General features: G+C 39.8%; 1 protein-coding gene across 1 annotated transcript in view; it reads left to right on the top strand.

Moving 5' to 3' along the window:
- The window catches only part of kif26ba (kinesin family member 26Ba), an 88,812-nt gene that overhangs the window by 48,163 nt on the left and 16,013 nt on the right, over positions 1-24,636 (top strand). Inside the window, exons 6-14 of the mRNA XM_042417094.1 lie at positions 10,928-11,143; positions 11,505-11,598; positions 15,722-15,867; positions 16,133-16,249; positions 17,457-17,643; positions 18,657-18,852; positions 22,678-22,849; positions 23,599-23,931; positions 24,043-24,225. Of these exons, the coding sequence (XP_042273028.1) occupies positions 10,928-11,143; positions 11,505-11,598; positions 15,722-15,867; positions 16,133-16,249; positions 17,457-17,643; positions 18,657-18,852; positions 22,678-22,849; positions 23,599-23,931; positions 24,043-24,225 (1,644 nt within the window). The remainder of the gene's footprint in view (positions 1-10,927; positions 11,144-11,504; positions 11,599-15,721; positions 15,868-16,132; positions 16,250-17,456; positions 17,644-18,656; positions 18,853-22,677; positions 22,850-23,598; positions 23,932-24,042; positions 24,226-24,636) is intronic.

Here is a 24,636-nt window from a genome sequence, read left to right on the forward strand (position 1 = left end):
TGGAATGAAATGAAAAGCAAGCACATCACAGTTCAGTAACATTTAAGAATTGTTACTAGCTCATACTTGGTAATTGGTAATTCTTAAATTTCCTGTTTACATAGTCTTGCTGACATGTGTAGTGATGAGCTGGAAGGAAATGGGGAATAAAAGAAGAAGGAGAAGAAATAGCACTGAGGCAGGGAGATATTCTAGTATTTGGAAACTAACAAGCCTCTCCTGTGAAATCAACCTGAATCTTGCCAAGACCTAATCACACACACACACACACACACACACACACACACACACACACACGCACATACACAAACATATGGGAAGAAAATGGCTATGGTGACATTTCTCCAGTAAAAATGTCACCTGCAGTGGGGGTCGGCTCCCTGCTGAAATAGCATTTGCACACATCACACTCACACACATAGAAATGCATGCATACAGGCTTGCATGTTCACAGATTCATAGGATTATAGTGTACAATATATGATGTCAAGGGAGCAGCAAAACCCCTGGTGGAAGTGTGTAAGCTACATTCTGCAATACATGGGTTTGTCGGTGTGTGATGGAGGTTTTAGTTTTCTCCCCCTCGATGTTAATATGGCAGAAAACAGATTGAGACGTCACATTTAAAGCCAGGGGAAATCAACCTGTACAGGTCAGATGCATTGCTGTGTGTGTGTGTGTATTACAGGGAGGGAGAGAGAGAGAGAGATAGCAAGAGGGTTCAGCCTTGTTCCATCAGGGGACGTCAAAATAAATGGAATCCCTCAGCGGATCTGTCTGAGTGGCATCTGAATCTCAAGCTCCCCTCTGTTATTTCTATACATGGTGCTTCTCTACATGTTGCTGTGAGCTCCGTCTCACTTTACAGTCTTCACATCAGCCGGCTGGGAGCCTTCCATTCAGATCACCAGGAGGAGATGTGTATCAACCAAGGATATTAAGCTGTATAGTACAAGTATTATTATTCAGCAAACCAACTGTGAGTTATGCAGAAATCTTAAATACAGAAGGCACATTTTTGAAGCTGTCAAATAATAATAAATACAAATGTTGTATCGTACGATTTGCAGCTCTTCCTGTTTTTTTCCTGTTGGATCACATACTGTATACATGATCCACCTCACAGTTGGCCCAAGGCTTGACTTGCTAATTGGTCAGTCATTACAAACTCATGCAGCACAGTAAATCTTGTGCAAAACCCACAGAAATGTATTTTTCAATTTCAGGGGAGATCCCAAAGTTTCAAAAGATAACAAATATGTTTGGCTGAATTTTGAGAAAATGTGTTTAAAATGATGCTGAACACATCTAATCAATTTGATGGATGGTTACAGCAATAAACAGTATTGGGTTTTAATATTTCACTTGGCGTAAACATTATTTTGTGTCAAGAAAGAATTGGAACAAGATAATACATATGAGATACTGTCAGACAATGTGAAATCCTCAAACCTAAGAGATACTTAAAGTCCCCCTCCACTCAAAAATGTGTCTTGCTTATTGTTACTTCAGTTGAATGATTGAGCTTCACTGTGCAGAATAATGTATATGCAGAGTTTTAGACTAGAAGGATGTTTTCACATTCATCTGCTGAAGGGGGAAAGTATCTTTTGTTCACCTTAAAAGAGCATGATTTGTGACATCACAACTAGTTTGGAGCCAAACATCTTGTGCGATTTTTTCATGAGGGAGAAGGAGTAGATGTCATTTTACATATTTTAAAGAGATAATTTAACTTTTTTGTGTGGAAAAACCACATTAGACACAATTATTATTCAAAGTAGAATATTTTATATACATCTTAAAACATATCTGGAGGGGATCTTTAAGAATTAAATGAGGAGAGCTGGATGTTAAAGGGTTAAATTTCCTTATTTAAGCTGTCTCCTCCACTCTACCTACAGCGCTGCAAATATTTCTTTGGCATTTGCCGTAATTTGATAGCTGAGAGTGAAAGGAAACATGGGTAGAAAGGGGTGTGACATGCAAAAACATCCACAGCCAGGATCAAACCGCAAACATTGTGGTCATGTGGTGTGCATCTTAACCAGCAGGCTACTGGGGCACCCCATCATTACAGATCTACATACAATGTATCATATCTGAATTGGGATAATAAATATTCCTAAAAATGTTATGAAAGCTAATATGAGAGTTTGTCTCTCCTCTCCTCTCTCTAGCCTATCTTTACCTGATCCCTCTTATCTCGTGTATGGATGAGTCTTATCTCTTGCCTTCCTGTCCCTTCATCCCTGCCCTCTCGGTTCGTCTCCATTTCTGAATGACAATGAAGGACTATGGGAGTTTTTCCTCTTCTCTTTCATCTCTGCAGCCAACATTTTGCACACACACGCACACACACACACACACACACACACACACACTCACAGATTGTGACTTGACCTTGGGGGAAAATGATGCTATGACAGCGAATCAATTTTTAATAGCAGCTACGATCCCTCTCAGGCCACAAGCTGTGTGCGTCTGTGTCATGAGTGAGCATGTGCAAGTGCATTTTCCACGGGCATTTGTGTGTCTTCATGCCTCTGTGGGTGTCTGTGTGTCTTGTATCTAAATGAGTGAGTGAGTCTGTTATGGGAATCCAGTAGCCACTTTGTTCCACCTCGTAGATGAAATATTAATGCTGTCAGTATTGGCAGAGCTGGAGCAAATGACTGAAACACACACACACACACATACATTTCACTCCTCCCTACTGTATTCTCTGTGTCTGTATGTGCATTAGTGTTTGCTTGTGCAAGTATGAGTGTGTAAACATTGCAGTATGCCCAGCATGACCTGATCCTAAAATACTTCCATGTCTGTTTTTCTTTTTGCAGAGTTATTCCTTATCTGAATCAAGGGTCTAATCATAGATGGGTGTCATATCTGAGTCAAAATCTACAGAAATTAAATCTATTTGATTTAAATTTGGGTGCAAACCTGTGAGCCAGGTAATTCAATTCTTCTTCAACCAAAAAAACATTGATTTTACCCTTGACTGATTAATGAATAGCAAGGAATAACAGTCAATCACCATATTGGATGATTGCAGTTTTCCTGATTGTTACTCATCTAAGATATTCTCACTGTTCAGAGTTTCACCTGTTTAAGCTAAAACTAGTGGCTAGAAGTCTGTGTTGGTGTCAGTTTCAGATATAAACAACCCTGTCTACTACAAATTACACTCATATACAACTAAATTGTATTCCCAATTACATAGCTTTGGCAAATGTAATCACTGCCTGGATTTTGTTCACAGATAATGTTTTTTCAAATGAATAAAGCTCTACATTTATATATTGCTCTGAGGTTGCAGGGAGGAGGCTGGGGTGGAAGGAGGGTGTGTAAGATTTTTACAACAGAGACCCGAGTTTGCATCCTGAGACCTCTGTGTGATCAGGTTTAGGCAACAACATCACTTTGGTTAAGGTTAGTGAAAGATTGTGGTTTCTCTTAAATATTACATGTTATGCTTTAAGTCACTGCTGACACTTTTCTGTATTAAACCAAGACCATGATCTTTCACTAACCTTAAGCAAGAGCTGTCTAAGCATAACCATCAAAAGTTTAATATTGCTGTTGTTTCTACTGGTGGATATTGTACTGCAGATTTTTTTATTTTGGTGGGGGGGGGGGGGGGGGGGGACATTTCACTCACGTGTTCAATATCAACATTTGTGCAACTTGCCAGATATGTTAATTAACAACATTTTCTCATTATGTTGAGAGATAATGTACAGTAATTAAGCCAGCATTATGTTTCTAGCAAAACCTATTTGCTGTTGCAATTTACTTGTATATGAATGTAATTTCTAGGAGATAGGTTTGGCATAAATTGCCAAGGCTAAGCATTGGACCATTACACTCGGGACCAGTTATAGTTCATAATTCTACAAAATAAGGATACTCAGCTTCTTATAAAGTGAAAACAACTGATGTTCAAAGCAGTGTGAAAAGCAGTGTCTGGTCTGGGGTTAATCATAGCTTTGGCATTTTCTTATTGTCAACAAATATGATGAGAAAACCAAAGCCAATAATGTGTTAGTGTCTCAATACTTTCCAACTTCCCCATGTTGTCTGTGGCTCTCAGCCCCAAGCCCATTCATTCCTATTGAAGATGTACATTTAAGTGCATTTGTTGGGAGCTACTTTCAGCACAGATTAAAACACATTTGTTGCACTAGGGAGTATTTCTGGCATTGACTCAGAATGACTAACTAAACTACAGTGCCTATGTTCATTGTAATAAAGGAAAATGTCACCTAGGGCTCATTTATGTTTTAGTTTTTGGCATGAAAATAGAGATTTATGGCACAGAGGAATAAGCCACTAAAACAGGCTTTGGTCTTTAATTTTTAATAAGAACAGTAAAAACATCACCAGCCTCATCATTTAATGTTAGAAACTGAGTAGCAGTTTTGAGAATGTTACAGTATATAGGCAAGTGACATTTTGTTGAACATTTTTTTGTTAGTGTAGTTAGCTTGGACCGTCCAAGCTATGTGTGTCTTGTTATTTAATCCTTTCTGGTTGCTGAAGAACATCTCTGCAGTACATCAAACTGAGAATAGCCAACATGGATCTTACGACACTGTGAGCTGAACTGGAATGAATAAATTAGATAAAATTAGAATTGATCTGAGGCCTGAACTTGCTATTCCCATATGGTATTTGTATCTATCTCTCTGTACATGTGTTTGCACAAATGTGTGTTTCTGCAGTCTTTGGGAACCAATTAGAGCACAGTCTCAGTCTCTTATTGATTTTCTAGCCAATAGTAATGAAGCACTGCTGTGAAGGACTATCGAACAATCTTCTCACCGCTCAGGGTTGTTTGTTGCTGTTTAGCTGAATTCCTTCACTTAAATTGGCTGAAAGACTTTGTTGTTCCTGAGTGTGGTGTATGAAGTGGAGGAGCAGGAAGCTCTACATCCAACAGGGTGTATAAGGGGTCAGGTCAGTTTCTTAGGAGAAGAAAATGTGACTCTCTGCCTCAACATCTGTCACTGCATGTACCCTTCAGCATGAATATGAACCCACAAGCTGTTCCAGACATGATCAGCAGACTTGTATGTTAGACATGGTTCCTTAAAAAGACACATTATGCATGAAAAATATGAATCATCATACACGTTTAGACATGTTTTACGGCAGAGCACAGATGTCAGTTGTCCTTAAAAGCAATTAAAAGTTAAAATATGAGACTTGGAAAAACAGTCGAAGAAACACTGAGTTTTCTGTATCCTGCTTTTTTTGCTCTGGTCTATGTGTTTCAGCTGCTCACCACCTTGCATCAGCATTCGCTGCAGCATGAAGTGTGAGAGGAAAGAGGAAAGTATAGAATGGATGGCAGGAAGAGGCTGTAATTTGTCTTGTCATTTGTTCTGAGGAGGGGAGAAAAACTGAGACAGGGAGGTGAGGTGGAGATGACAATGAAATGGAAGGAATGGAGTGGGTGGACAGTGATATCGAGCAATGCGATTTTTCTCAAAGGGAGATTGAAGACAGGAGAGGTCTATACATGCTGTGAAAGTGGGAGGCTGAGAGAGCAGGATGGAGAGATTTGGGTGGGAGAATAGAGGAGGGGGAGAGAGGGATGAAGGGATATGTGGGGATCAAGAGAGACATGGACAGAGTGAGTGTTGTGTTAGTATCTGGAGAATTGTGTTGTTTGTGACCTATTTCTCTGCATCTCTCTTGTGAAACAAACATCATTACCTCTTCCTTTCTCTTCACCATTTTTTTCTTGTATTCAATAAACAGAACACAGAGTCCATTAGTTTTGTGTGCAGTCGTCAAGCTCTTCCTGCATATGTGTGTCTGCATGATATTGGCTGTGATGCTTTGCCACATGTATTGATTCACTGGTGGAAGTAGGCCAAGGATCCTCTGAGAATATTGTGGGTGTGAGTTTGAGCACAACACAATTGAGCTTGACTCGGGTCTAAACTTCTTGCTTGAGTGTTGAGCCCAGATGTTGCTTTCACAGCCAACAGGTGACTTTTTAAAAACATTTTTTTTAAACTGACAAAAGCCCAAATGTATTAAACGTTTGTAGCACTTTCACAAATGCAGTTCAGTGATGTGCTTTCTAGTATTTATTGTAATTCTCAGTCAGAAATAAAATGACATCCCATGAAGCTGGAACAATAATTGTGCTGATGCATCAGTTTCCTCTTTGTTTGTTGGTAGTTATCCCCAAAAAGCTTTGAAAAAAGGGAATGGAGGTCGATGGCATCACGTATGACTCTTGCCTTTTCACATACACTCTCAATATCTCGAGAGACTGACGTGGAATAGTATTATGGCCCTATTTAAACCTCAGTCGCACACACACACACACACACACACACACACACACACACACACACACACACACACACACACAATGGCACTCTTACCTTTCACACTCTTTGACATGAGGAGGAAACAGGCTCTCAGGGGGGGAAGACTTTATGAGTTACGCCTTGTAAAGCGTGCAACGGTAAAATCCTTCCCCCAGGCTCTTACTGATGTGATGGGCTCTTTTATTGGGGTCAGGAGAGGGCATAGCACTGAATCTCAGTGTGTGTGTTTATGTGAGTGTCTCCTCAGTGCTTGAAAATGAATGAGCATTGAGGATGTGTGTGTGTGTGTTTGTGTAGTGCTATGGGATTTTTTTAAAACACAAAGTGTTGACCTGACATTAAGCCATAGTATCCTAGGTTACCAGGGTCACCAAGGTTACATATTTATTGTATTCAGGTGGCTCTTCAGCTTATCTCACACCCTCATCCATGAACGCAAGCCATCACTTTTAAATTTAAACACACACACACACACACACACACAAACACACACACACCCACCCACACACACACACACACACACACACACACACACACACACACACACACACACACACACACACACACACACACACACAAAGAGTTTATTGAACCAACTCTCTTAAATGGCCCATGGTCATTAAATGATGCAACCAAATGAAAGCCTGTTAATGTGTTATTAGGTGAGTGTGAGTGAGAGAGAGAAAGAGATAAATGTACATATAACAGCTCTTAGCATCTTACTTACCTTTGTCCTTTCTACATGACAGGATAAATTATTCATCAGCTACCAGCAGGCTTTAATGCTTTTATTCTTTATGTAATACACTTTTGCTTTTTACCCCAGGGCCATAAAATAATATATAACAAATAATTTGTAGTAAAAATGACCTGGATTAAAAATCTAATTTGCGTAGATTGTTGATGCTATAACAGTACAATAATGTGGTGGAAAATGACATATTTGCAAAATGATATTTGTTTGAGAGATCATGTCAAGCTAAGCATGAGGTAAATGCATAGTGTACAATAAAATAATATGTATTGAGAACAAGGTTTGCTCAAGTACATGATAAATTACTAATGTGAAATATATTATATTTCCAGCATTTGAGAGACACTGTGATCCAGAAACTTGATCCCTGTTCACAGTAAGTGGGTCTGTCAATAAATATATAACAGTCCTTGCTTTATTCTGTCAATGCTCTGTCAGAGTGCAGTGGGGTTTGGAGTAGAACTGAAATGATTAGTTGATTAATGGATTAGTCGATCATCAGAAAAATAATCAATCATCATTTTTCAAGCAAAAATGCCAATCCTTTCCTAGTTCCAGCTACTCAGTTGTATGGATTTGCTGCTTTTCTTTGTCTTATGTGATAATAAACTGAGTATCTTTGGGTTTTGGACTGTTGGTTTGACAAAACAAGACATCTAAAGACGTGACCTTGTTCTTTATTTGAAATTGTGATGGATAGTTAAGAAAATAATTGGCAGACTAACGTTAGTTATCGTGAGTGTTTTGAGATTACTCTATGATTTATAATCCCATGGTGGAGTTTAACTGGAAGCGCAGTGTAGAATCACACTTCAGACGATGATTCATCTGTGCTAACAAGCACAGACAGACAAAAGATCTCTCCTCATCCTGCTCCTTCCCTCTTAGGAGCCACATAAATGCAGTAGTCTTTTCTGCCCTGCACCTCTGTGCACTATAGACAAAAAAACACTACCTTGTTTAGAAAAAAAAAACAGAATAAAAATAGATTTCTTATTTTTTGTCATAGTACACTATTAGCTAAAGTTGAGTTACCTCACATTTAGTAATATAAGATTATATATTATAACATAGATGATCCTGCTTATTTTGAGTCTATGACAGATTTCAGAACTTGTATTCTTGCAGGAATATAAAACTACTTTTACTCTATCCATCCACCCATCAGTTATATATACAACACTAGGTAGCCTACAGCCTATCCCAGCATGTGTTAGGGAAAGACAGGATACACACAGATGCTGCATCCTCATTTAGGGTGTGGATCTTTTAAAGGATGTGGTCTAAATATGTGTTCTTTGGAGGACTGAGGGCCAGGCTGAACATGTGCTTCTTCCCCAGATGAGACTGTAGTCTCACAGAGGCCAAATCTAATGATGCATTCATGCAGTTTCCGTCAACCCGTAACGTCAAGAATGTAAGGATGAGAAATTGCTTATCCTCTGCCTGTCAGCCTCTGCATTGTAAACTGTCAGCTGCTTTGTTGTTTGTGGGATGTTCAGCTATTTGCATGTCCAAAACAATCTATATTGTGCATCAGTATTCGAAGCTGTAGCCAATTTACCGCAAACTTCCACTGATTCAGATTTCACAGTCTGGTCATCATACATGACCATGTTTGTAGGCGTAGAGGCTGAATCTGTTCCACCATTGTTGTTGAAGATCCACGTGTTTTTTCATCGTTTTTGATCTGCCTGGTTGTGGATTTATATTTCCTTGGGTTTCAGTTTATCTGATGTGTTGAGATTCCACTTGTGAAAGAAAACAGTAATGAAATATTGACATTAAATTGTTTGTTCAAGATTTGGCTGGGTATAGACAGGGGTAATAAAAATGCACAACTAAACAACATGCAACAAATCACTAACAGTTAGTTTGTAAACAATGTTTATATGTTTTAGGTGAAATTTTTTACCTCTGATATTTACCAAAACAGAAGAAGAGGTGCAAAAAGTGCACCAAATAGTCCTGGGAACTAAAAACTAAAAAGTCAGGGACTACTGAGGGACTAAAAAGTACCCTCTCAGCACATTTGTTTTGCACTTTTCGTTGTTTTGTTTTTTCACTGCATCCGAAGAACTGCAAGGAATAGGCAAATTAGACTGCTAATAGATTGAAAAAGCAAACACCTGGTTTGAGACAAAATTATGCACAAGTCAAGACAAATACACAGAATCATCTCATGGTGAATGTATTGTTTAAATCAGTGTTAGAAAGGAGACATGCAGGGACGCCTGGTGGCCTAATGGCTAAGGCTCGTACCATATAACTGCAATGTCCAGGGTTAAATTCACAGCCGGGGGGCCCTTGTTTCATGTCACACCCTTCTCTCTTCCCTTGCTCCCTGTCTCACTACACTGACTCTTAAATAAAGGCAAAATGCCAAAAAATAATCTTTAAAAAAATAAATAAATAAAGGAGACATGCAGAGGTGAAAAGCGCGATTAAAGCTGAAACAGGATCAGATTATCACACTTCAGGATCTATTCAGTGTCACACTGTAAATATGAAACTGTGATGATCAGAGACAGTTGGTGTGGTCAAGATTGAATCATAAAGCACTCACAGTATCTGTACCAATCACCAGCTTTAACCAAGTGGTCAGAGGGGTAAATCTGGTGAGAATCTTCTCAATAATCCCACAGTGTGTAGCAGCAAGGAAGTGATATTGAAAGTGGAAGAGAAATGGACTGAATGAGAGAGACAAAGACTAATTTAAACAGATAAAACAAAGGGCTAGAAAGAGAGCAGTAATATACAGCTAGAAAGTATCTCAAACTTTAAAACATCTTCAACTAACAGAGATTGTTGTTTATATGTTAAAATGTTCTGGAATGCACTCAGATTCGATGACGCAGCATTTTGCTTCCTCCAATATCAAAGAAAACAACAGCAGCTGTCATGTGGTAAATTGCGGCTGCTAACAGTTTGTGACAGGAGTGGGAGGAAAGAAGGAGTGAGAGGAGGAGAGGAAGCTAAAATAGGATTCCTGCACTTCAGGCTTTTGATGTGTGGCAGTGAGCTGCAGGTAGAGGAGGGGGGGGTTGGAGACAGAAAAAGGAAGGGATTTAGGAAAGAAGGAGAAAGAGATGACAAAAAAGTGACAGGTAAAGGAGGAGAGGGTAGAAGGGAGAGATCAGAAGCAATTACGGGGGAATAAGGTGATGAGAGAGGGAAAGAGAAAATGTGTACATACAGTATGCATGTAAGTTTTAAAAGAGCAGAATGAAAAAGATGAATGCTGTCACTCTGTGGGAATCGATTGTCGCAGCTAAGGTGCATGTGAGTTCAGATGCCTTCTAGCAACAATCCTTCCACAATATCAAATCTGTTCATGCTTCAGATTTTGGTAGGTTTCCTCAGAAAAATCTTTCAGTATCTTGAAAGTGAAGAAGAATTGGGTAATTAGTACAAGAAGTGATAACCAACGTGCCTGAAGCGACATGAAAACCACATTTTATTATCAGAGAATCAAGAGAAAAGTGCTAACATCTCTGAAGAGCTGCAAAGACATTGCCAAAGTTTTTAAAAAGCACTTATCTTGCTAGCTGTAACTTTTAGCTGGAGTACTATTTGCATTTGTGAGTATTTGTTCTGTGCTTGTTGATTACAGTCTTGTATCTCTGGTTTCAGATCAGATCAGAGGTACATGAAAAATGACAAAACAAACCAGTGCAACAGTGTAGGTTTTGTTAATTATGTGTGATATTTAATGGGAGGACTTTGTTGTTTGAAGTTGTTTCTGGCCTTTTCTACAGTATTCTACTCTATTCTTTCTTCTTTTCTATGAGTTATACTTAAATATGTTTCTTGTTACCTTCAGGTGAAAGTGATGGTGCGTGTGTGTCCAGTGTCTCGGTCGGATGCAGCTGAGTCCAGTTCCTTCCTCAAAGTGGATCCCAGGAAGAAACAAATCACTATCATGGACCCCTCAGCCAATCAGACACCAAACACTGCCTCCCAGAAAAGGGCAGGAGCAAATCAGGTCCCTCCGAAGATGTTCACCTTTGATGCTGCGTTCCCTCCTGACGCATCACAGGTAAGAGAAGAGATTATTTGGGGGCATAAAGGACGAGTGATTTTGATATAAAATCTCATGACAATACACTGACAGACAAGGTTTTCTTGAAATAATTCCAAATTTACACTTATCATCATCTATTAACTGAACACCTACTAGATTGTCTGTGACTCAAATTTAACACCTTTTATTACACACCATGATAGAAGTGATGGTAGCTGTAACAAGTAATTATAACCATTATAAAGACTTAATAAATTCTTTTCTTTTAATACTGAAAGACAAACACACAACCTGCATCTATATTTTCAGGTATTTACATTTTTTGACCCTCTCCCTCCATCTTTCTTCATTTCTCTCTCTGTCTGCCTGTTGCTAGGCGGAGGTATGTGCGGGAACGGTTGCCGAGGTGATTCAGTCGGTGGTGAATGGAGCAGATGGCTGTGTCTTCTGCTTTGGACACTCCAAGCTGGGTAAAACTCACACACTGACTCACACACAAGCTAAAAAATCATAGCATGTGTGGCTGGCAAGTCATCCTTACTGTGTGTCCGACCGTCAGTGTGAGTCTGTCTCCACTAGCCCTCATCTATCAGAGAGAGAAAGAAGAGGATTAGTGTCTGCTGAAGCTGAAAGCTTTCTCAGTCTGCTCTGTCTGTGTTTCTGTCTTCCTTTCTCTCTCTCTAATCCTCCGGAAGCTGGTTTTTAGAGAAGCTGTCTTAAACAGGGTCAGGACCTCTTACTGTGCACTGCAACATGCCTGCACCAACACACACACAGGCACAAACAAAGACCCCCTCCAACAACAACCAATACACACTCATGCTCTTCAACCCTGGGTCAGCCCCTGTTGTGTTTATCCCTGTACTTGCAAGCAGTATTATCCTTCTTGGCTTGTGATCTTCATACATCCAGTTGGAGTTTCTAAGTCCCCTTCATTCGCTGGCAGAGGACAAAAGCGGAGAGTTTAAACGCTGCAGTTCACAGGGGCGGATTTGGTGATTTGAAGGCTCCAGGCAAACTCAGTCATGGGGCCTATTTTCACCCTTTGTCTAATTGAGAATGTTGGTATTGGTGGTGGTAGATGAAGTACTCAAAACTTTAAACTATTACTACAGCACTAACAATACTCTGTTTCTCTGTCGGTGCTCCCATCATCTAACAAGTGAGTCGATACGACGGGAATCCGTTAGTAACTGTGGTCCTGCTGGTTGTTTCAGGGAGAACAACTGAAAGGCAGATTACCTTACAATGATTCTTTTACTTTTCCTCTTAGTTTTTTTTTTTGAAATGCGCACTGTGATAACTCTGCTTCACTGTTTGATGTTGTGTTGAATTACACGTTATGTCAAGGAGTTTCTGCATCCTTAGCAAGGTTGAGAGGTGGCAGGTCAGCTGCTCCTTTAGTGATGGAATAGTCCATTAATCTGTAGTGTGTGAGGGGGTCCTACATTGACAATGCTTTTTTAAATGCTTTGGCGGCCTTTTGTAAGTAATTTTGTGGGGTTTAATGAGTAAGAATAGCAGCATAATTTTATATGTTTCATATCTTAATATCATAATAAATCTATAGCTGTTTGTTGCCTACCTTGCCTAATGGAAAAGTCCGCCACCGGCAGTTCAGGGAGGAGCACTTTTAATAGCTGAGCCATTTACTGAAAAAAGCAGTGATGCAGTTCTGTGTAAAAACAACATACACACCACTGTGTTTCGTCGTTGTGCTGCAGGGAGTTTATCCCTTCTGTAATAAAAGTAAATTACTTTGTAAATATAATGTCAAATGATGTTTTTGTCTTCCTCATGTATTCAGTTAAATAATAATCTGTCTTTTTTACAACTTTGTTCATATTTTTGTTGTTTTTTCTATCAGTTCTGTTCATTACTGCAATCCGGGAACATTTGAACGGTGGTACAACAAAGTCCAAGATAACTTAATCAACTTTATTTTGAATTAAAGCTGAAAGTGAGCACACATGTAATGTCTGTAATAATCCCTCATTGGAGAGGAAAATCATGAATATGCACAATTGTGGCAAGAATGGCAGGTGATACATTTGACCTGGAAGTCGGTCTGTAAACTGTTTATTAGGAACACTAATGTAATCCAGTACAACTGCTCTGCCATAAATTCTACATTTACAAAGCTTATACATTTTCAGTTTTTGTTGACATTGTCAGAAAGGTGATAACTCTACTTTATGTTTATTATTGAGGTCGTAGTGGGTGGTGGTAGTGGTAAACTGGAGTGCAATATATTGAAGTGTTTATAATATTTTGCCCCTCTCATGTATGGGGTGGACAAAATATAAGGAATTTGATTGCTTTAGAGGCACAGGTGTTCCAAATAAAATGGGTGCCCAGTGTATATTTACAACAGACATTTTTCGAAATAGTTTTTTCTGTTTGCCTTCATTTTCTCTCCCAAATAGATTTGGCTTACCCAGGATTTGTTGAAAACCTGTTTGTCTCCTTGTGCAATTCTATTCTATTCAATTCTAGCAATGTCATTACCTTAGTGAGTACAATGGTATTGTTACTGATAAACTACAAAAATAAGATCCAAGTTTAATAAACAAGAATTATGCTTTAGTTTTGGTTTTCAAGGTTTTGTTTTTCAAGTCCTGGGCACCTCCTCTCCCTCCCATAGACACATGTAGGACACATCAAACAAACAGATGTACATATAATCACCACAGCTCTCCCAAGACACAAACCCAACATGGTTCACAGACTACACAGCCTGTCTAGATCAGTGTTTTGCATCTTACCATGTTTACATGTTTTCATTTAGCTGTCAAATATTGACACATGAAAAATGCCTGGTGTGTCATGATTCATGACGATGATTCATACTGTATAATATGAGTGGGACTGGGACCAATATGTCTAACACTCCCTCAAAACAGGCCTCTGATTGTCAGTGTTTGATTGTGCTGGGCGATAGACATACAGTAACTGAGTCGTCTGATTTTGATCCTGTAAGCGGTTTTATATGATTGAGAAATCCATCAAAGAGAGTTTGCTCTTTCAATCAATTTTACTGTTATTGGTAATGCGACGACGCTGCCTTGACCTTGCTAGTTTCAGTTTAAACGGCTGCTGCTGTAACAGCAGATGAGATAATTCTTTGTGATATAGCTCACCTAAGGCCATGGATCTTAATGAGGCTGCATTATAAGGGTATTACCTTTTTTCTAATTAAAATGAGGAAAGTAACATAATGAGCATTTATCTTCAGCTCAGTGGCCCTTGGCTGTAGACACATATGGGGGCTCAGACAGAGACAAGTCTACTCATGTGCACACACATGCACACTTTCACAAAGAGTAACAAGGTTTTCATGGAATAGGAAAAAAATGAATAAAACTCCAAATGATACTGAAATAAATGGATGAACTTCAGGAATGTAATTGAATTCTCTAGTTTTAATTTATGTCTGATGGATTTGTTATTACGCCATTAAACCAATGATTCAGTGCTGCCTCGTTCTCTCAAACTTTCCTACCGACAACTTCAGCAGTGCTGCTTGATGAGACCAATTACCAGGAATATACGTCAACTACACACAATGCTTTATTGCCTGTAGCAAAGCATCACTGTGTAGTAGTGTTGTGTTAGTCAGTGGAGCAGTCATCAAGCTGACCGTGTCTTGACAGCCTGAGGTAGTTAGAACAGAATGAAACACTGTAGAGCCGCACATACACTCACTGAGATGTGTAATTTAAGACTCTACCATACATACAGGCCTGAAAGGTGAAGAAGAGAGAGGAGAGTTGTTCAAGTGTTCTTGGGTTATAGCAGTGATACTATATAGAGCTGTAATGAGTGAGGAGGCCCATCTAATGTTTTAAATAAAAAGAAATCAACTGATAAATGAGTTAAATTGGAACAAATGACCCAGTGTTGTTTTAAACATGCTGTTTTGTGCAGCTGATTGCCACATTTAAACAACATTCAACAAATCTTTATATTATTGTGAAGTTCTGTCTAGAACAGTTTGGGCGTCGCGCTTTTAAGACCTTAAATAAGCAGTGCTAGTGCAGTGGTGTAAACCTCCTCTCATGCCAAATAGAACCCTTTTTGTGGAGCGTTTTTAACATTTTTTCCTCTAGTTGACAAATCATGAAATGCTTTTTTTTTTGACAGTAAGTCTAGACACTCCAGGAAACATTGAGGGGGAGCAATGTAAAATTACAGTGTAGCTGACAACCGCCCCTCCATCTTATCTCTGAACAAATCACACACATTTCTCTACCCTGCATCACAGGAGTCAGGCTTTTGATATCCCGTGTTTTTGTGTAAGTGTTCATGTAGGTGTGATTGTTAGGCGTGACATATGGCTTTGTTTAGATGTGTGTTTGATCTCCAACTCCTGACAGCCAGAGCAGGTGTAGGGGGGGTAATCATCATCTTGTGGCTCAGAGGGACAGATCTGTAGCCCCCCATGTGCACATGCATGCTCAGGCACTCAAACATACGCTTTTCATGCACCTGCACAATGCATTTTCCAGTCAGTCTTTTTTGATGATGTTCTTTTTGATATATCTCCATCGTTTTCAATTCACTCTTCCCTTTCTTTCTGTCTGTCTCATCCAGGTAAATCCTACACGATGATTGGCCGTGATGACTCTCTTCAGACTCTGGGTATAATCCCCTGTGCTATCTCTTGGCTGTTTAAGCTTATCGATGAGAGGAAGGAGAAAACAGGAGCTCGCTTCTCTGTTCGTGTGTCTGCTGTCGAGGTCAGTGTTACTGATGAGATTTCAATTTGAAACATTCCCTGCAGAGTTGAACAGGTGCTGTTGCATTGGTGCAGGTAATAGTGGCAGTAGTGCTTGCAGGGATGCACTGTATCAGAAAGTTGCCTACAGTATAACACATTTTTCTCACTGTTGGCCTGCAAACAGAAGTAGGCTAGACAGTCCCATTTAAATTTGATTGAAAAGATTTTGTCTTGGATCAATGTAGGAAAATATTTTGCCAGATATTGTGTGTGTGTGTGTATAGGTTTGGGGAAAAGAGGAGAACCTTAAGGACTTGCTGTCTGAAGTGGCTACAGGTAGCTTACAGGATGGACAGTCACCTGGCGTCTATCTGTTTGAGGACCCCATCTGTGGCATGCAGGTATAAACATGTGCACACATATAAACATCTGACGGCTGCGTTATTTGATGTAATGTGGCTTCTGTAGATTGAATTCTGAGTGTGTGTGTGTGTGTGTGTGTGTGTGTGTGTGTGAATAGCCCCAGGGCTTGTATCAATATGCTTTACTTTTGTTTTTTTAGCCTCAGGCAGTTGTCTTAACTACCATAGATGTGCACACTTGCACACACTTGTACACGCTCACCTTGCAGCGGCAGATACAATATGAAAGACTTATTAAACACCCGGTTCAGAAATAGCTGGTTTGTTCATTCATCTGATTTACTGTAAATACAGGTACTGCTTTTGAACAGCTCAGTCAGCATCAGTCAGAATGAACTGTGAGCTGGTTTGGTGCAACCGTTTCTTCAGTTATATCTGATATAGTATTTAAAATCTCTGTCCAGTAGTTACTTAAAGAAAGAAACAGCCAAAACATGTGCATAAAGGTTGGCAGGGGAACACTGACTTAGACTTAGACTTAGACTTAAGATAATCTGGCGTTGGTGTAATAGGTACAGTGCCCAATTTTGCATTGTAGAGGGTGTCTTGCGCTCATAGATGAGATGTGCACATGATGAAAAATATCAGACTATAATTTGAACTTTTATCTGATTGCTAAACAATCCACTCTGATGAACAAGATTTAGACAAAAAAGATAATTCTGATTATCATAATTACCATCATCCATTTTTTTAAAATCAGCTTTCTTGTGTCTGATTTTTGTTAAATTGGTAACTACAAAGCAGGGCGACCCAGTCTGAATAGTGTGCGATGTACAGTACCATAGACTGGTATGGTATGTACCTGTGTGTAAAAGAGCCAAAATCAACTGAGTGATAGACAGTAAGTTAATGAGCGTGCATGTGTCTGTGTGTGTGTGTGTGTGTGTGTGTGTGTGTGTGTGTGTGTGTGTGTGTGTGGTTTTAGTTATATGTTTATAGGATTAGAGGGTCTGATACAAGCACATCTGTGTAATCCTTAACTAATCTGACATAATCTCATCAGTAATGATATCCTGCAGTACCACACATTCACACTCTCTCTCTCTGTATTATCAATCTCTGCTTCCCTCTATCTATTTCTCTCTCTATCTCTGCATGCAAATTTGAAATGCTTTATTTGATTATGTCAATCAGTCCCAGACATGCTGGATGTCATTTTTTTCTCTTCCTACACATTTTCCAGCTCCAGAACCAGTCAGAACTGCGAGCTCCGACCCCAGAGAAAGCAGCATGGTTTCTGGATGCAGCCATAGCAGCCCGCCACAGTAGCCAACGTCCTAACACCACTGAGGAAGAACACAGGAACTCACACATGCTGTTTACGTTACACATATACCAGTATCGCATGGAGAAGACAGGCAAAGGAGGAAGTAAGTACTGCTGGCTTCAACACTGTTGCTGCTTTCGTAAGTGTTTTATACTGGTGCCACTTTTTCTAATGTTACTATTAACATTAATACTTAATAAACTACTCGAGCTACTTCAACTAGTGCAGATAATACACCATTATCACTGTTGTTATTATATTGCATGCAGCCTACTGTGAGCCCTACATCTAGCAACAAGAACAGAATAAAAATAGACACAAACATGCTGTTTAATATTAATATATTGCTTCGACACATGAAAGACATATGATAAGTGGGAAGCTGAAGCATCAAAATTCCTTACGGAGTTGTATACATACATATATATGATCCCTATATAGATTTTGTGTTTAGATTAATTCACAGTTTCGCTCTTGTCTATATAAATAACTGGGTGATAATGTTGGGGTTGTGTGAGGTTCTTTGTGTGTATGACTGTGTATGACAAAGAGACTATGACAGATGTCTGACCGAGATGCCACTGATAATAATGTGATAATAAACACTTTTCAGTGCTCATACGGGTGCACACAAATGTGAGAGAATAAGGCAGAAATATGTCTGTGTACTGTGTGTGTGCGTACATGTGAATATGACAGAGAGAAAGGCAAAGATATCACATGCAGGCAATAAAATGTTTGATGATGACATAAACAACTAATGTTGGTTGTGGAAACAGATCTTCAGCTATGACTGGATTACATAATTACAATTTTTAACAGTCTTAACCTTTAGAGAGCTAGATTTAGCATTACATCACTACAAACATTCATAAACAACTCAAGCTATGACCTTTGCTAATGTTGGTGCACATTTTATGATGCAAATAAGGAAATTGTACTATATGTCTATACTGAGTGTAAGAGATAATATTTTGATACTTTTTTTTTTTATCTATAACACCATCTATGGTCTATACTACTAAAATTATCACCATTGTTCATTCATAATATATTGTTCACTTGTTATAGTAATTCATATATACTGAATATATACCCACTCTTTCACCTTGTTAGTGTCAGGAGGACGCAGTCGCCTCCACCTGCTAGACCTAGGCAGCTGTGATGTCAAAGTACTTGGAGGTGGTGGTGGAGGAAGTGGGAAAAGCAGGGAGAACTCTTCGCCCAGCTCAGCCCCTCTGTGCCTTTCTCTGTCAGCCCTCGGCAACGTGATCCTGGCCCTGGTCAACGGGAGCAAACACATCCCATACAAGTAGGCTTGTGTGTGCACAGGTGTATGTGTGTGAGAGGAGAGGAGAGAAGAGGAAATGTGCTAAGAGAATAAAGTAAGGAAATGAAAAAGATGTACAAGAGGCTCAGTCGACAATTTGGACAAGGAGACGTGGAGAGGAGTGAAGGGTGGATTGAGGAGGAAAGCAGAATGTTTTGGAGCTGGAGTAGAAGAGGAAAGGAAAACAGGCGACAGATCTTTTAAGTTGCTTCAGGTTTTGGGGGACTTAATGATATAAACAACAACAGCTGCTGTTATATTTATCACATTCATTTTGCAGGTTAACTGACTAGCAATGAGAGCAAAGGAGACAGAGAGAGAGAGAGAGGAGATTGAAGACCGAGGTAAACAAAGATAAAAGGCAAAAAATAAAAAAGCAGAGAAAGAAGAATGTATTAAAAATGTATAATGACATGTAGGCCTATATGATATGTGTGTTTTTGTATAATTGCTGTAGTATAATGTTTATGCCCAGGCAGTATACAGTATTTGCAGTATATGGATCTGATATGAAACTGTAAATGTCTTCTTTTTACCTTTCCCTTCATTTAATCCCTCTTTTCTTCCTTCCTTCCTCCTTGCTCTTCCACTCTCCTTAAGGCTGTGTAGCTCTGTGCTGCTTGCTGGGTTAATTTAATCACCAGCTCTTGCATTTACATTGCAAAAAAACCCACTACCTAACACTGAAGCTGTAAGCAAAGCTGTGCTGAGCTTTGCTTACTGTGCTAGTTTGGCACTGGTGACTCAGACTGTTGTGGGATTGTGAGGGGATTTGGACTGGTTAACAGTGTGCCGTGTTGCTGCCACTTCTTCAGACTTGTGAACTGACAGTGATTCTGTGACACTACTGTCTGAGGATCACAACTAAACTAACATGGATGTCAGATTAAAACTGGTGGAGTGTGTCACTGCAGGGTTATAGTAAGCATAGGGTGACCAGACGTCCCGAAAAATTCAGGACAGTCCTGAATCCCGAATCCTGGCCTGTTTATCCCGAAAATTAACCATTAAGATAATAGTAATAGATAATATGAACAAGCTAAAACAAGAGCTGTCTGTACGCTGTGAGACTCGACTTGGCTTGAGACTTGAAAATGCAAAAATGCTGAGGAGACCTGACTTGGTGACACAGTAATATTGAAAAATGCTGCACTGAACATATTGTGTCTTTTGAAGTGCTGCCAAATTATCATGAATAACTAATAACATAACAGAGATATGCTCAACAAGCTGCTGCTGTCACCTGAATAAAATGTAGAAGACTCTAAATTCAAATGAGAAAACCCTTTCATTAAATTATCAGTCTAGATGAATTAGTAGCTCAATAGTTATTTGACTGAATCCATGAAAATATTCTGATCAAATCACTTATGTTCATTGACACTAAATGTAATGTACTGGAGGCAATGACCACTGTGACCATGCCCAGCTCTTGTCCCTGTCCTGAATTTCACCCAGTCTCATGTGGTCATCCTAAGTCAGCAGGAAATTGAGTTGCTAATACCCATTAAAAAAGAGTTTGGCCGTCATTTTGACAGGCCTAATAGCTCCATTATCTTCTTCCTAGGATTATTAGAGAAAGATGGGTCAGTGTATAAGGATTTGAAGGTAGCTAGCAATGGCGACAGTGAGGCACAAATTAGACAACACCTCCAAAAATAGAGAAACAAGAAAAGTCTACAGCTATGCTAGCCGCTCTGTGAGGCTGTTAGCTAAATACTAACACCCACATGCTAACACGCTTACAATGACAATGGTAACATTATGATGATCAGATGTTTACATTGTAAACCATCTTAGTTTAGTGTGGTAAAATGATAAAAAATAACTAATGAGCACTAACCACAAAAGGCAGATGAGGCTGTCATTGTAGTTTTGCAATATTTGGTAATAAACCAAGGCTAGGTGAAATTTTGATCTATCTATTAAATGCTTCATGGGGTCCATGAATGTGCACAGTGGTCTATCTAGTAGAAGTTTACATATTTCAGTTTGGACCAAAGTGATGGACTGATCAACTGTCCGAAGGACTGACATTGTCATCCGTAGAAAGCAAAGCCCAGCAGACAATTACTAAGCCTTTTCTGTGATGTGTCAGTATTGGAAGCAATGAACAAATGAACAAAACCAAAAATATGTTTAAATCCAGTTTGAGTCAAAGAGCCCTGCTCCATTAATTTCATCACAGCTAAATACAGAGCCTGCCTTGCAGTGCTTCTACTTTTAGGATGGGGTCCCATCCTGTTATTAGTCTCAGTCTTTTTCAGTACTTTTACTGGACTTCTATTTGTATTTGTATCTTCCCAGTTGAAGAAAAAGTGCAGACACTTATCTGTCACTACAAAGTCATCACTGCAGCTCTTGCCCAGACAAGAATCCAAGCATCTCAGCATGATGCCAGGCAGCCAGCAGTCTTGCAAGACTGATATTTGACCCACAACATGCTCATGACAATTTTAGACTCTATCACATTCACAAAACATCAGCCTTCCCCATCAGGGAGTGTGTACAGCTCCTTTTCCAAACTCAGCTGGTTTGCTCTAACTCCTAGAAAGGTTCCCTACAGCCCCTTAATTGCTTCAAGTGCTGAGAACCCAATTCATGTACTACCTGGAGTCTCCCTGGAGTACAAGACAGACAGAACAAGACAGGGAGTCAGGGACACAGTCGGACTGTGTATACTCCAGTTTTCAGTTTGATGATCACAATTCTGAGCATTTGTTTCTTATAATAATGGTGATCTAGGAATTTGGATGCATCATTCATTATAGGCTCATCTTAATCATAGTTTATATAAAGTAGTCCTCCCTGGTAAAACTACAGCAATAAATCTAGCAGAGGCTGAAATGTAAGATCTCATCCAAGTTCCATAGCACTTGAATTAACATGCAAATGAATATTTCATGAGTCACGAATTTACCTACATTAATCTGAGGGGGAGATATCGTGAACTAGAGATAGATCGAGGGAGAAAGAGGAGGGTTTGTTGAAGCCTGAGGCAGAAAACAGAGGAAGAAGAAAAGAGAGGCGAGGAATAGCACATCAACGAGAGAAAGAGGAGGTCAAGATAGGAGTGTGTACACACTTATATGTGTGTGTGTGAATGTGAATGTACACATACGTGTGTTAGAGAAACATGCCCGCAGGCTGTGTTTTTAGAAAAAGGGGACAGCAGCATGAGGTATTGGGCCACAGAGGAGCTGTACTCACTGTCAGCCTGCAGGCCTCAGCACGCACACGCACACACACACACACACACACACACACACACACACACACATATACATACAAAAGGCTATGAATGACTGCAGTAGCCCACCCAGGAGAAAGTCTTTTCTTAAACACACAGCCTAGTTTTAGTCTCCCATCTGCTAGTATAATCTTTCTGGGAGATAGATCGTCTCCCAATATTAGACTACATAATATCCAGGGTGCTTCTCTGAAGACTTTATGAGCTTTAGTCCGGAAAAGCAACATTTTTGTTTTGGTGGTATTAATCAATAAACACAATTAGCATCAACTTTGCTTTTTGAATGTTTTGTACTCACTCACATGGATATGGTAGTATTGTGTCATTGTCATATAGCATGTGTATGCGAGATCTTAGGTCTTCAGGTGATGATTAGCATCGTCTCCAACTATTTGAAAATGTTCTGTGGTCTTGTGACTGAGACGAGCTATTAATAATCCTTTGTCAGATGTCAGATACTGTATGTGTGGCCATCTGTTTGAAAATCGACCAGTTTAGTCACATGTGTGCATTTCCAGCGTGTCTGTGCTCACATCTTGGTGTATGTGTGTTACTAGGGATAGCAAGCTGACCATGTTGCTAAGGGAGTCGCTAGGCAACATGAACTGCCGGACCACCATGATTGCTCACATCTCTGCCTCACCCAGAGATTTCTCAGAAACCCTCTCCACCATCCAGATTGCATCCCGCGTCCTCCGCATGAAAAAGAAGAAAACTAAAGTCACTGTGGTGAGTTTTATTAAAACCTTGATGCATAAGACTAAAACTTTACCTCGGCCTACATTAAGTTCAAGCTTAAAAGTACAGTCACTAGAAACATACCATAAAAAAAGATGGACACATTAACTTCTTCAGCTGTTAATCAGTGTCCATGTCAACTTTATAATGAAATACACACATCCTGCCCATGATCTTGACATTGCACTGCATAATGAGTTTGAAAATCCTGGATCTTCATCGCCAACTAGATGTTAAAATGACATTATTGTGAATGATGACACTTTTTTGCTGAGGTGGTTTCAAAACATAAAATCTACTCTCACTTATTCAGGTATGCCTGTAGTGCTGCTGTCACCCTCTGTCACCACCACATCTCATGCCCACTTATTTCAAAATTGTACAGGAGTAGAGTGAAGGTTTTATTCTGTCAGAGCTCCAAAAATAGAGAGCTCTGACAAGAGAAAACTGAGGTCACCAGAATGAGATAACTTAATAGGTCATTCTTTGACTCTAAATAGGAATAATAATATTAAAATTATGTTAATGCTGGTGGGATATTTAGCGAGGGTGTCGTGGTTCAGGATATTTATGAATATCTTTTTTATTTCTTCTCCAGTCTTTTCTGTCTCTCCCTACTGTGAACTGTCAATTAAAGGCTAACAAATCTGCACGTCTAAAAAGGGAATATTTTCTCTCTCACCACCCTTCTCCGCCTCCTCCCTCCCTGTCTCTGCTGCTGTCATCCTATCTCTCCTCAGCAATACACTTCCAGCTCTTCTGGTGGAGAGAGCTCTTGCGAGGAGGGTCGCATGCGTCGGCCGACCCATCTGCGACCTTTCCATCACCGCGGTGACGCTGACTCAGACCTTCCATTGCTGCGCCTGTCCAGTGACCCTGACGAGTACTCGAGCAGCGAGCAGTCATGTGACACAGTGATCTATGTGGGCCCGAATGGGGCTGCGGTATCGGATAGAGAACTGACAGACAATGAGGGACCACCGGAATTCGTGCCAATTATTCCTGCTCTGCTTCGAGGTAAAACATCAGAGCAGCATCAAACACAAAGTCAAGCAGTCGGAGCACAGAACAAGGTAATTTAAATCTAATCATATTTAGAGTTTAGACAAATCAAAGTAATTCAAAAAAGATGTGAGGACACTGTTAAATGACTTATGATTTTTCATTGATTCCTGCTCCAACAGGTGCAGTCTCAGCCAGAGTGCCAGGACCAGCCCAGTGGCCCCTCTCAGGCCCTGCCCCAGCCCTCTCAGTCACTACTAGGGCAGCCCTTGGCCCCCGTCCCAGAGGAGGGAGCTGAGTGCCTAAAATGCAACACTTTTGCTGAGCTGCAGGAGAGATTGGACTGCATTGATGGCAGCGAGGAGGTGAAGAGAGTTTTGTGTCCTTTTTTTGTTTATATTATGCAAAGAAACAACAAGAAGGAAACAACAAGAGAGAGGAAAAGTACAACTGTTCTTTCAGTGTGATGAGACCTGAAGTTGATGGCATATTGAAAGTTTGACATGTTATTAGACATGTTGAATATTTCATCAGTTCAAATGGAAAAAGGGTTTTGTCTGCATTTTATTTTCTGTGGTATCTGCATAACCTTCTGCCTGCTGTCACAGCTTCTGTTTGTGGTGGCAATTTCCTGTCCCTTTGATGAGCACATGCTTTTCAATTTTGTTGAAATAATGCATTTAAATAGTAATCTAAACTCATTTTCCTCACTTATCTCATTATTGTGGAAATATTTGTACACAACCCTGATCTTAACATGTCACTAATGCAGTTTA

This window comes from Thunnus maccoyii, chromosome 1 (assembly GCF_910596095.1).
Source record: "Thunnus maccoyii chromosome 1, fThuMac1.1, whole genome shotgun sequence".
In the NCBI taxonomy this organism is placed as follows: Eukaryota; Metazoa; Chordata; class Actinopteri; order Scombriformes; family Scombridae; genus Thunnus; species Thunnus maccoyii.